This window comes from Pholcus phalangioides, unplaced genomic scaffold, assembly GCF_987345545.1.
Source record: "Pholcus phalangioides strain wild (caught in Gottingen) unplaced genomic scaffold, Ppha-v1.0 ptg000009l_1, whole genome shotgun sequence".
NCBI lineage: Eukaryota > Metazoa > Arthropoda > Arachnida > Araneae > Pholcidae > Pholcus > Pholcus phalangioides.
Genome location: NW_028301602.1, coordinates 26335777 through 26348178, shown reverse-complemented (window position 1 = coordinate 26348178; position 12402 = coordinate 26335777). Strand labels below are relative to the sequence as shown.

The following is a 12402-nucleotide window of genomic DNA, read 5'->3' as shown; positions in this document are numbered from 1 at the left end:
TTATGTATGTTGTGGCTATTTTCTCTAAAAAAATTGGTGTTAGTACAACCAGAAAATGTGCTTTTTAGTTATTTTCCACCAAAAATTTTAATTTATTTGAAATAAAGTTCAGTTAGATATATTGCTCCTGTAAAGAGGTTTACCACATTACACTTTTGAGTCTTACACAGGAAGTAGCAACACCAATAACTTAATTTATATATTCAGTGATGAGGGGGGTGGTGCCTGATACAGTCGAATCCCGTTTTAACGAATATCGTTACATCATGAATGACTGAACGCCAGAGGCTCTGCCACTGGACTTATCCTGTTGCAGAGATCTCTTCCAGCCCATCTTCGTGGCAGAGTCTGGAACAAAGTGAGTGCACCTAACAATCTGAGTGTGTAGCTAGTGTTGTGCTTGTTATTTCAGTGTTGCCATCTATACTTCAATTTATGAGTGAAGTGTAATGATTGAATAGTTGTTACGTTGTAGGCCTGTTGCTCTCTGTGGCGAGACATTTTAATGGGGAAATCGGCTCGCATGCGCGCCTTGAAGTTGGGAACCACAGAAGACCAACTTCAGCCGACCACCACTGTGGCGACCGTGGGGGTCCTCCCAATGCTAAAAAATATTAAAAATATATATTGTTTTACACAGTTTTTCTACACAGAAAACCAACTTCAGCCAACCACCACTGTGGTGCCGGTGATATCGTTATAGCAAAAATTTTGTTTTAATGAACACTTCTCTAATCCCCGAGGTATGTTTATATAGGAACAATGCAAAAACCTGGAATTCCTTTATACCAAAATTTTGCTATAACGAAGTAATTTCTCCAGTCTCTTGGAGTTCGTTATAATGGAATTCAATTGTACAGATGTTATTCGAAACCCTAAGAAGATCAAAAAGGAGAGAAATTTGCAAATATATTAAAGGTCATTTTGAGGAAAATATAAAAATATTATTGAAGCAATTTCAAAATTTTTTAAAATAATATTGTTACAAAGGGGTTTGTAGTAATAAAGTATATCATTGTGTAAAAAGAGTTTAAGATTAAACTATAGGTGATTTCAAATAAGATTGATTAATAATATCATTGTAGAGGGATTTCTTGTTGCAGGGAGGTTTCACTTGTGTATAATTTTAATTTTCAGAAGATTCGTCAACAGCAACAGCAATTTTTGATGCAACAGCAGCAGCAGAATATGAAACAAGCACAAACAAACAAAAATGGCCTTAGTTGGGCCAAAAGGTAACTTTTTTTCCATTGCATGTGATGTAAAATCCTGGAATTATTTTGAAAGCATAGCTGCACATGTATATCATGAGTAAACTAGACATAAAATGTAAAGATGAGTGATGGTCACTGATAATTATACTCTTCTACTTGTTAAATTTTAGGAATTACACATAATTATAACATTGCTATTATCCACAGTCATAGCTTATCATTACAGTTGGAAAAGCTTAACAAAATTTAGATGCAGTTTGTATGGAGATAGTTCTTTGGCATCGCTGCACACTAGCTATGTAACTGTTTCTTCTTTTGTATCGTTTATCGCACCTTTTTTTTTTTTTCCTACATGCTCACATGCATTGGGCACTGCAAGTCTTTGGTTATAAATCGCTGGGCTGTCGCAAATGAAATTCCCTTTTAAGAGCGCATAAAAACTAATTCATTTTGTGTGTTGCTTTTCTTCTCCAGGTCAAGCAATACTGTCGGAGCCGTGAAATCACTTGCTGAAATTCAGCAAGAAGAGGCTGAAAGAATGGCCCAGGAGCATAAACCTCCGAAAACAGCAGCTTCTACATTGTCTGCAAAAGTAAATGTTTTTCTGTTTCAATGGTATGTGTTTCAGTCCATAGTACTGAAAACACTGGCTCACTGAAGGTGCTTGTTGATCAATTTATGATTTTAGTTTATCAATGTTGAAATACATTGCAACCAGCTATGTGTGTATGCATGTTGTAATTCCAGCAGTAATATCTCTATATGATGGTTCTTGCATTTTCATAAGACCTGACCTAAACGAGATACAAAGAATGATGAAAATACTGTTCATCTTGGGGGGAAAATATTTAGAAGGGATGCATGTGGGATTAACTTTTAGGGGGAGGCACAAAAGGTTATATTAACATATTGGTTGAAATAGTAAGAAGTTGTTTTTTATATTTTAATTTTGTCTCGGAATATATATAACTATAGTTTGTTTCAGGTTAACTTTGCAGTGAAGAGAAAGGTAGAGAGTGTATTCCTTCACCGCAAAATATAGTTCCCATACATCGGAGGTTTCTGATGATCATTTATATAGAATATTTCAATTTTTTTTTATGATTTCGAAAAAGATACTGAAAAAATACCGTTTTGAACCAATGTATATTCGTTTAAAATTTTTAAATTAGAAAAAATATTGGTTACCATTATCAAAAATCCATGGCGAGCTCAAGAACACTTTGGCGCGATTTCCAAGAAATTTTCCCCGCCAATATCACTGTCATGCTTTTTGTTTGGTTGCACAATTATATATATATATTATATCGTTATTTTGTTGAATTTTCCAATGGATACAATTTTTCCTTCAGTTTTGCATGTAGTTATAGGCCTACACACCCAGACAAATATTCAATCAGTTTTTTTTTCTCCCAAAAATAGCCTCTAACGAATTCAGATATTCACTCATTGATTACAGGAAGTGTCCCTCTTTCACGACAGCGCCGATACCGTTGTGAGAGACTCACTTTATGGGTGTAGGTTATGGTTCCAGGCGCCCCCCCCCCTTTTTTTTAATTATATATTTCTTGCCGTGTTCGTAGGATAGGGGTGGTTTCTGAATTCCAATAGCCGATAGCGGAGGGTGTTGACATAAGTAATGTCTCTTTTGCACCAACACGCCATCTTCTCCCCCACAGCAGAGGCTGTTCCTCCAGATGCCCCTTCTGTGTCTCTCCAGATAAATATAAATAAGCAAGAGAGAGAGAGACCCACAATGGTTTAGGCTTGCAGTGTATTTTTTCCTTCTGTGACAGTTGTATCTTTCTTTTCACCAGAGATAGAAACACGCTAAAGCATTCTCTGTTCTTTTTGGCAATAATGCATAAAGCACGTTATTGAAAAGGAAAGAATTTTGGATTGCAGATGGCCTGATGGAACACATGTTGGAGCAACAATTAATAAGTAATAGAGAATCCGATAGTTCTACAACTTCAAGTGAGGATTCCATAGAATGGGAATCGGTAAAAAATGACTAAAACTGTAGTGATAACAAGTGGCATCGACGTATATGCGTTCGGGTGGGTGAGCGACGGAAATTTCGGCAAGAAAAGTGAGTAAAAGAATTCTAAATTTTTCCTTATAATTTTTATTATTATTATTATTCGGGGCTATTCCCAAATTCAAACGTGAAAACCAGGTTAATAGAAGTTATTAAGATATTTTTCAATAAAAAAAAAAAGATTTTTTTTTTCAAAAACCGCACTTTAATTTCTGAAAGTATCAACGATGGTTTTTTTTTTTCATTAGCTAATTGTTACTAACTGACTGCAATTTTTTTCTACAAGATTGGCGAGAATCAGCCATACCTTACCGAGGCCGTGTATCGATACATAGGTTAAAAGGCTTTCGTTGTCATAGCAACGAGTGATGCGGTTCCCTTGTAGCTTCCTCTTCACTGCAAAATTAACCTGAAACGAACTATAGCTATAATACCCGGTACTGCCCAGGTTTTCTTCAATTATTAGGAGAATTTAAATAAAAGTGACAAACCATTATTAATATATTAATAATGGTTTGTCACTTTTATTTAATATATATCTCTCTATATATATATATATATATATAGAGAGAGAGAGAGAGAGAGAGAGAGAGAGCCATAAACTGTTATGCATATACTACTTCAACTTCAGCCATGTCACTATATTGCAATTTACTGCCATTACTGAGTTAGGTTAGGAATCAAGACTTCATCTATTGGTGGTTGCCTCAAGCTCATTAGTGAAAATATCTTGTTATTTATATTCTTTCCCCTGTTTAAATCTGTGACTTGACTGCAACTTCCACGGTGGTTGACGAGCATCTTACCACCGCACCACTTGGACTACTAAACCAGACATGAACCTCATCCATATTCTTCTGCGGAACTTCTAACGAATTGGTACATGGTGGAATGTGTGTGCGTGTAGTGAACCCTCCATGAAGTTTGTTTCTGTGTAATGTTTATTATATGTAGTGCTGCCATCTGCCATGAATTTTTCTAATTTATGCATGAAGTTTAATGATTGAATAGTATACTGGTATACCGTTGTAGGCCTGATGCTCTCTGCGGTGAGACTTTTTAACGTTGAGATCGGCTCACATTTGTGCCTCGAAGTTGGGAACCACAGAAAAACAACTTCAGGCAACCACCACTGCTGTGTGCACCACTCAGTCTATTATACATATACTAGCATTATCAAAGAAATGCCAAACCATTGTAAAGGCATGTATGAAATGCATTGTTTGGGAATCATGGTAACCAAAGTAAGCATTCCAATAGTCATTGTTGAGGCTCAGGTATCATTTTTACACCACAGTTTTTCACCCATTTTGCACATTTGCCCTGGTCTGAGAAACTTTTAAATTAGCCTGTCAGGTCCAGTTTGATATATATGCAAAGTTTGTGTGCTGTCGATCAGTCTAAAATTATAGATTTGTATAGAGAACACAGAGAGAGAGAAAAAAAAAATAATAGAAGTTGTGTGTGTGAAAGATCCAGCAAATATCAGAAACATTGGACATAATTAATATAATTTCTTCAAATTAAATAGTTCCTTTAAAAATAGACTTTGTATCATTATCATTAAATTCTCTATTATTCAATATTTTTACATTGATTTTAGAAGAATAAAATTTTTATATTCACTGCTTGAAAAAAAAGTATATTTTCATGGCCGCTGTGTACACCCCAAGTGGATAAGATACTCATCTAAAATATCAAAGGATGTTTAGAGGTTTCACGAATTTGATATTGATTCATACTTGCAGAATCTCTGCTGATGCAAAGGTGCTATAAAAATGGTGACAACATGCCCATGCAGAAAAGAAGCGCTACTGTATGAAGTCCCCCCCCCCCCCCCCCACAGAGGCAATATGTAAGATATGTAAAAAACAAAAAGCAGAAGCTTTGAATTCTGCTGTTTAAATTCAGTAACTTGTAGGTGCTAGCCTGATTAGCTCTTGTGTACAGAAAATGACCATGGGGTGACAGAAAAGGCTCCCTGTGCCTTCCTCCATTTATGGCCATGATCCTTGGCTCCTAAAACATTTGGCTGGCACTGAAAAATACATTGAGGGCAATTTGAATAGTGATTACAAATTATATTGTATTTGCAGCAGTTTCAAAGAAATCTTTTTAAAATATAGTTGCAGAGGGATTTATGTAGTTGTATTCATAAGAGTGTGTGTAATTAAATTAATGGCAATTCTCTCTACTTAAGGTTTAAAAAAAAATTGCTATGAAGAGATTTATCAATACATTGAATATCATTGTAGTGCAGGGCTGGACAAATCTCAGTGGCCAGGCTGCCATGGTTACTAGAAAATCTATGTTGCGCCTAAGTTTTCTAGATGTGGTTGTTAAATTAGAGTATAAGGGTAACACACAAAATTTTCTGATTTCATTATGCTATGTCTTTTAACATAGGAAAAGTAAAAGAAAACATTATTTAGGACCATTTTTCTTGAGCAAAATACCATGCTTGATTCCTAAGAAATTGGGCTGGTGTTTAAATATTTTTTTCTATTTTAGTGAGGTTTAAAAAGTAGGTGCATTTCTATTTTGAATTCATAATTTGAATGTCATGAAATGTTTTGTTTTAGTTTTGCTATATTAAATATTTTTATGTATAGGTGCAGCAACCACCTCCCACTGGAGGAAGTGTTTGGGGTAGCTCTAGTCAAATCATTCGTTCTTCTTCGTCATCGTCCTCCTCTGCCCCAGGGTGGAATGCAGGTGGTTGCTTCTGGGACACTGCTGTCAAAACTCCAAGTGCTCAAAAACCTACAAAATCAACGTAAGGTTTTTGATATATTCAACTCACTTTTTAATCATTCGAAAATGATCAAAACAATTGTAAAAAATAGAAATTTTTAGCTCTGTTGGTGCTGTTTCAGTTTTTATACTTAATTCTGATCTTATAACAAAAAAAAAATTCAATTTTTCAGTGATAGTGCCTTCCCAGCGTTAAACAACTCTATCAAGCCTGCCAGCACAAATAGCAATAAAAATAAGAATGTCCGAGCCAAGAAAGAGCAGGTAAAGTCATTGAAGCATATCATCAATTTTAAATAGAGTCAAAACTCGTTAAAAGACCACTTCAAGGAACTTGATAAAAGTTGCACAAAAAGGTTCAGTGACCTCACGATTGCACTATATTTAAATGTAGTTACATTAATGGGCATTTCTTATTTATCAGGGTGACACCAAAAAAGAGTGGTTTTATTGCCATTGTCAATTCTTCAGCAATTTTAGTGATAGATGGCAACTTAACTTGCTTTTTTAGCTATAATTAACAACTTAAATTTTGACAATTTTTTTGTCAATAATGTGTGATATCATGATCCAGATTTTCTTTTTCCCATATTTTGATGCTGAAAATATTGGCCAGCCCAGATATATTAGTGTTGTGCTTATTGACACTTTTCTACTGGGATACGTTTGGCTGGCTGGCTGGAACCTCTCAGCTGGCCTCACTTTACCCATCACTAGGTTATCCTTAAAATATTTAATTGCGTAATGAAGAGTTAATAAAATCCTGTACAAACATTGATTATTGCTTTTGCAATGTCAATTTTTTCATTGGTGTAAGGGTGTTATTCCTGTTAATAATTTTGTAATTTCTATGAGAGCCATCAGTAGATATCTAGGCTGATTTAAATTGTTGACAAGAATGAGAAATTCATTGAAATTTTCTGTATTTGCTGTCACTATGACACGTTTTGCCGATATGGCTTCAGCTTCTGTATTCTAGCATTTCTTTCTTTCTGGCACATGATTCATTTAGGAACTGTCTGAATTACTCTGGCATCCATGTGAATCTTCAGTCCATTAGGATGCTTCCAAAAAATAAAACTGATATGAAACATAATAAACATGATATCCCTTTAAGCCCAAGCTCAAATGATGGTGCGGATGAAATACTTAAGAAACATTCATGTTTTCAAAAATTTCCTGGTCTTAAAGGGACATACTAGTGGATACATGTCAGTGCTTTGCCACAAACTTAATGCTGTTAGCACAATAGTAGAACATATATTACTAAAATTCTATGTACGGTAAAACATCCCAACAATGGCCACTAACGGGACCGTGAAAATGTGGCCGTTATTGGGAGAGGGTAGTTTTATTTCTGGGAAAAAAACACTAATTTGCTATCTATGTATACATATATAGCAGATGAAATGACAATTCATTCTGTAACTGATTACAGTAATTATATAATTGAATATTTTAAAATATATGGATATATTTTGATAATTTGATAATGTATTATGATAATTGATTAATCGATCTACAGCACTATTATGACATCCTAAAATTCAGTCTTGCAGTGTTCAGGTAGAACGTAAGTGAGAGAAACTGAAATGGACCAAGACAGTGTACCAGCAAGCCCAAATAGTTTTTTTCACACACTAAACTTTCAACTAGACCTTTTTTTTATGGTGTTCCAAAATCCAATCCGATAGCTGAAGACATAGGCGCTGACATACATGCTTGTTAAAAAAGGGATTGACACATCCCTGGACATTTCTATTGCTATTTGCGAGCACCATTTTTTTAGACGGTGCCATCCCTTGGAGTAGGGAGTTCCGAATAAACAAAGGGTTTCTAGTAATCCAATAACTTGCTTATCCCTCTAGTGATTTGAGTGCTGACAACAGGTCTTCTGTTGTCCCTCATATGATCTCTTCAAGTTTTTTTCCTCTTTAGTACCTTTAATATACCCATCTAGCATTTGTACTCGGGGAAAGAAAGAATACATAATCTTTCCCCCCCCATAAAATTCGAGGAGTGGGAAAACTCCCTCAAAAAAGCAGCTTAAAAATTATTTTTTCTCATCCGATATGCATATTTTTTCGAAAGTGGCCGTTGTTTAAAAATCATTGTTCGGAAGTTTCTTGTAATGTTAAGTCTATGGGACCCATTCGGTTCCAAAAAATGTGGCAGTTGTTCAGAGATTACCGTTCAGAGGTGACCATTAGAGGAGGTTTTACTGTACATTAGATATTAAGATAGAAAGAGGGAGCCCTCAAGCAGAATATGCCGAAAACTGTACAGAACAATCAGTGCTGTTGTAGAAAAGTCTAAAGGATTTTTAAGGAAAGGACTCTTCTCTGGGTATATAGAAAATTTACTATGGAAATTTTTACCGCAGAACATTTTCAATCAGCTGAGGCCTTGTTGCAGAACAGTACAAAACATTCTGCTTTGGGGAAAAGAAGGATATATATATATGAGGGAATGTGGATATAGAAAGAGAAGGGAAAGACTGATTACCTTTTCAGATAATCATGTTGCACTCACCTATCATTAGTGCTGGTTTTCATTTACAGCACAGAAAAAGTAAACATTTCTTTAGTCACATTGAGAATTTTTAAAATATTTTTGTATAATTCATTTAGTTTTATAAGTATTAATAATGACTTAAGTATCAAAAAACTCCACTATATATGATTCATCATTGCTGAGATTATCAAAATGTTCATTATCTAGCATGTAAAAAATTGTCATAAAAATTTATCTTGTTTATATGAATAAAATTTTCATTTGGATATAGGATGCTGTTTTGAAAATATTCGAAACACATAGAAAGCCCACCGATGAGTTTACTGGCTGGTGTACTGAAGCTCTCAAATCTTTGCCTTCATTGGTAGATGGTATGTTTAGTTTTTTTTTTTCTTTTTCCATCAGTCATGATTATATTTAATTTTAAATTCACAGTGAAAAAAAATAGATTTTTTCTGATACACTTAAGCCTAATTTTTTTGCTTAATGCACACCTTCAGGTGCATGAAAAATGTTTTGATTTGTATGAATGACAGAGCTTACCTAATGGAAGGTTAATGGCATATTGATGATACAGTATTTATATCATCTTCATTTAGTGATCCATATTATATGTCCATAAATTTGATTCATCTATGCTGTCTTTGTCTTTCAACATAAATTGTATGTATATATATATATATTTTTTTTTTCAATAGATGAAATATGTGAGTTTTCTCACATTAGTTATGTTTTCATGTATCACAGAAATGACTATTAATTCAGGGTTATTCAAAAGAATTAACGGTCGACCAAATTTCATCTAGCCATTTTCTGGAGGGAAAAAACATTACATTACTTAAAATAAATTGACTCCTGTGATTTTCCTGGGTTGGCCTTTATTGTCCATTGCACAAGTATTCAATATAGCCACTATCTACAGCATGAGCAACATCTAGTTGGTAATTAAATCACTCCAAAAAGGATTCTCTATATTTTGGTCCTAAGATTTTCAGACATCAAATGTGATTTATTCTTGTGGAGATACATTAAAAGAATGGATTGTTGTACCTTTCTCTTTCTTGTTTTAACTGACCACAACCTTAAAAATTTAATCACAACAATGGCATACTATATGGAGCCAGATGCATTTCAAACAGACTCAATGATGTTTGTGCTGGAGGTAGTATTGACATTGAACTCTTGTAAGATGGTTAATAAAAATTCATAATCAAAAAAATCAAAATCATAGGACAATTTACATGAGGTGTGTACTTCGTGTGTGTGTGAGATAGAGAGATCAGGGTATTCCTAGAGACAGAAAAATCACATCCCGGTTCGGGCATGGATATTTACTAACACTAACAAATTCCCTGGACGGATCATGCTGATCCCTTGGGAATACGTGTGGATCACATTATTATTATTATTATTATTATTATAATGAAATTTTGTTATAAAGGAATTACAGGTTTTGCATTGTTCCTATGTAAACTTCTCGGGATTAGAAAAGTGTTTGTTAAAACAAGATTTTCACTATAATGGTATTCGTTAAAACAGAACTTGACTATTTACTAATAAATCAGTCTATAAATTAGTGGGGTAGATCATTATAAGGGTGGTAGTGATCTACCACCCTTTAACTAACACATAGTTTCACACCTGAATATAAGAGCTATGTCAGTATTATTGTGTTGGTGAAACTTAGCAGTGTACTTGTCTGCATTCAGCATTTGGAATGCTATGTGTTCAGTAGGTAGGTGGTGCCATCCAGCTTCCAAGTTGCTAATGCATGGATCCAAAACTTAATGTATACATATTTGTGTTGTAGTTCTCTGTGATAGTCATGGCAACAGAGCTTGTTTTTAAAGGTAGGGGATAGAAAGTATGAAAAACCTGAGAAAATAATATTTAGCCGATGACCACTGCACAAACATGGGTTCCAAACCCAGGTTTTTGCGAAATGTGAAATCTGAGGAGGACAGGGAGGGGGCATGCCTCCTCTCCAAGAAGTTCAAAAATTGAAAAAAAAATTATTATTTCTATAGAAAATTAAAATATTGAAAAAAATACATTACACTATTTGTTAATTTAAAATTATTTTTGGGTGTTAGTGACCAGGGTTTGACAAATTGGAAAGCACATTTAGGTACCAGCAAAAGTTCATGGCGGCAAGCATTTTTGTTTGGTGGTGCTACTCATTGTCTTTTATGGCACTTTTCAGAGCTAGCAGAAACACTGACATAATTTCTTATAATTTTGTGCGACCCAAGACTTCAATTCAGTTATCATACATATAAAAAAAAATTCCACTTTATGAATACTCTTACATCTATACCGATTCCCTGTGTACAAAATTCGCATTGGACCATAAGTTACGTTCATTTCATAATTTTTTTAATGTGCCTTGTACATAAATTTCTACATTCAGAAAATAAATATATTTTTAACCACAATTTTTCTTTCTTTTTTTCAGTACCAACATTTGTTGCGTTTTTAAAAGATGTGGAATCTCCATATGAGGTAACATTTGGTGTGAATTAGTGAACTTGAAGAAAATACAGTTGAGTCTTCATATAATGAAGTCACTTTGTTAAATCAAAATATTTGTTATAAAGAGTCAGGGTTCGTCGATTGATATATATCATTATATATATCCGATATTTATTTTTAAAATATCACGATATCTGATATTTTTGATCAGTATGTATGTATCAATGTGTATAGTTCTGATATTTTCATTATTTAAATATCAATGGGCCGAATTAATAAAAAGAAGGAAAACTTTTTACTTTTTTAAAAATGAAATAAATCCTTCCTTTCAGATTAATAAAAAAAAGCAAAACCTTTTACTCTTTTAAGTAAAAGTAAATCCTCCTTCAGTTGACCTTTTATTTGAGACTGAAGTAAGTGGTTATTAATAAAAAGCACCTTTTACTTGCAATGCAAGAGCAAAATCGTTCAGAAATGATGAGGCTGGTCAGTAGCAGATTCATCCTTGAAGAAAAGGGTTGTTCTGCATTTTCATTCCACTATAGCTGTGTTAGTGAATGTGCGAAAAGTGAAAAATTACAAGTTTCATCCAAACCCACATACCTTTGATTTTAAAAGGTTATTTCGTTTTGAAGAAAAAAATTTGGAATGGCTTACAAATTTACTTTATGGATGAAAAAGTCAAATGGAGAGGCGATGAGCTTTCATCATCGCAAAAAATGATAATATGTTTGCGGTATTTCTCTGATCCTGGTTATCAAAACGGAATTGGCAAGGAACTTGGAGTTTCGCAAGCTACAGTATCACTGACTGTACGTGCTGCCATACCCTGTATAATAGCGTAGGCCGATAGCTGTATAAAATTTTCCACTATGCAAGATGAAATACTAGGAACAAAGGAATTATGGCAGAGAAAATACCCTTCTTTTCCTTCCTTTTATTAATTCGGCCGAATGAATATACGCATGAATTTTTTGAATTTTTGTCAGGAATTGGTTAACCAGTAAATAAATAGGTTTGTTCAAAAATAGATGTATTCAATCTAAAATGGTTTAATATTTTCAGTTGTGAACGCATTGATGTTTTCAATTGTGAATGCACAGATATTTTCAGTCTCGCATTTTCATTTGAGAAGGGTTTGATATTTTCATCTGAGAGGGTTTGATATTTTCATCTGAGAGGGTTTGATATTTTCATCTGAGAGGGTTTGATATTTTCATCTGAGAGGGTTTAATATTTTGATATTTTTTGATTTGATATTTTCAGTTCAAATATCAAATCATTCTCAAATAAAAATATCAAACACTTTTCTCAAATAAAAATATCGAACACTTTTCTCAAATGAAAATATCGAACACTTTTCTCAAATAAAAATATCAAACACTTTTCTCAAATAAAAATATCAAA

The 12402-nt window shown here is 33.9% G+C and overlaps 1 protein-coding gene across 2 annotated transcripts in view; it reads left to right on the top strand.

Moving 5' to 3' along the window:
* Gyf (GIGYF family protein Gyf) overlaps positions 1 to 12402 on the top strand; it is a 65940-nt gene that overhangs the window by 35501 nt on the left and 18037 nt on the right. For both annotated transcript variants that reach the window (XM_089235878.1, XM_089235879.1), the window contains 6 exons: positions 1138 to 1235; positions 1689 to 1806; positions 5868 to 6031; positions 6183 to 6273; positions 8795 to 8894; positions 10979 to 11025. In XM_089235878.1, coding sequence (XP_089092004.1) covers positions 1138 to 1235; positions 1689 to 1806; positions 5868 to 6031; positions 6183 to 6273; positions 8795 to 8894; positions 10979 to 11025 — 618 coding nt within the window. The remainder of the gene's footprint in view (positions 1 to 1137; positions 1236 to 1688; positions 1807 to 5867; positions 6032 to 6182; positions 6274 to 8794; positions 8895 to 10978; positions 11026 to 12402) is intronic.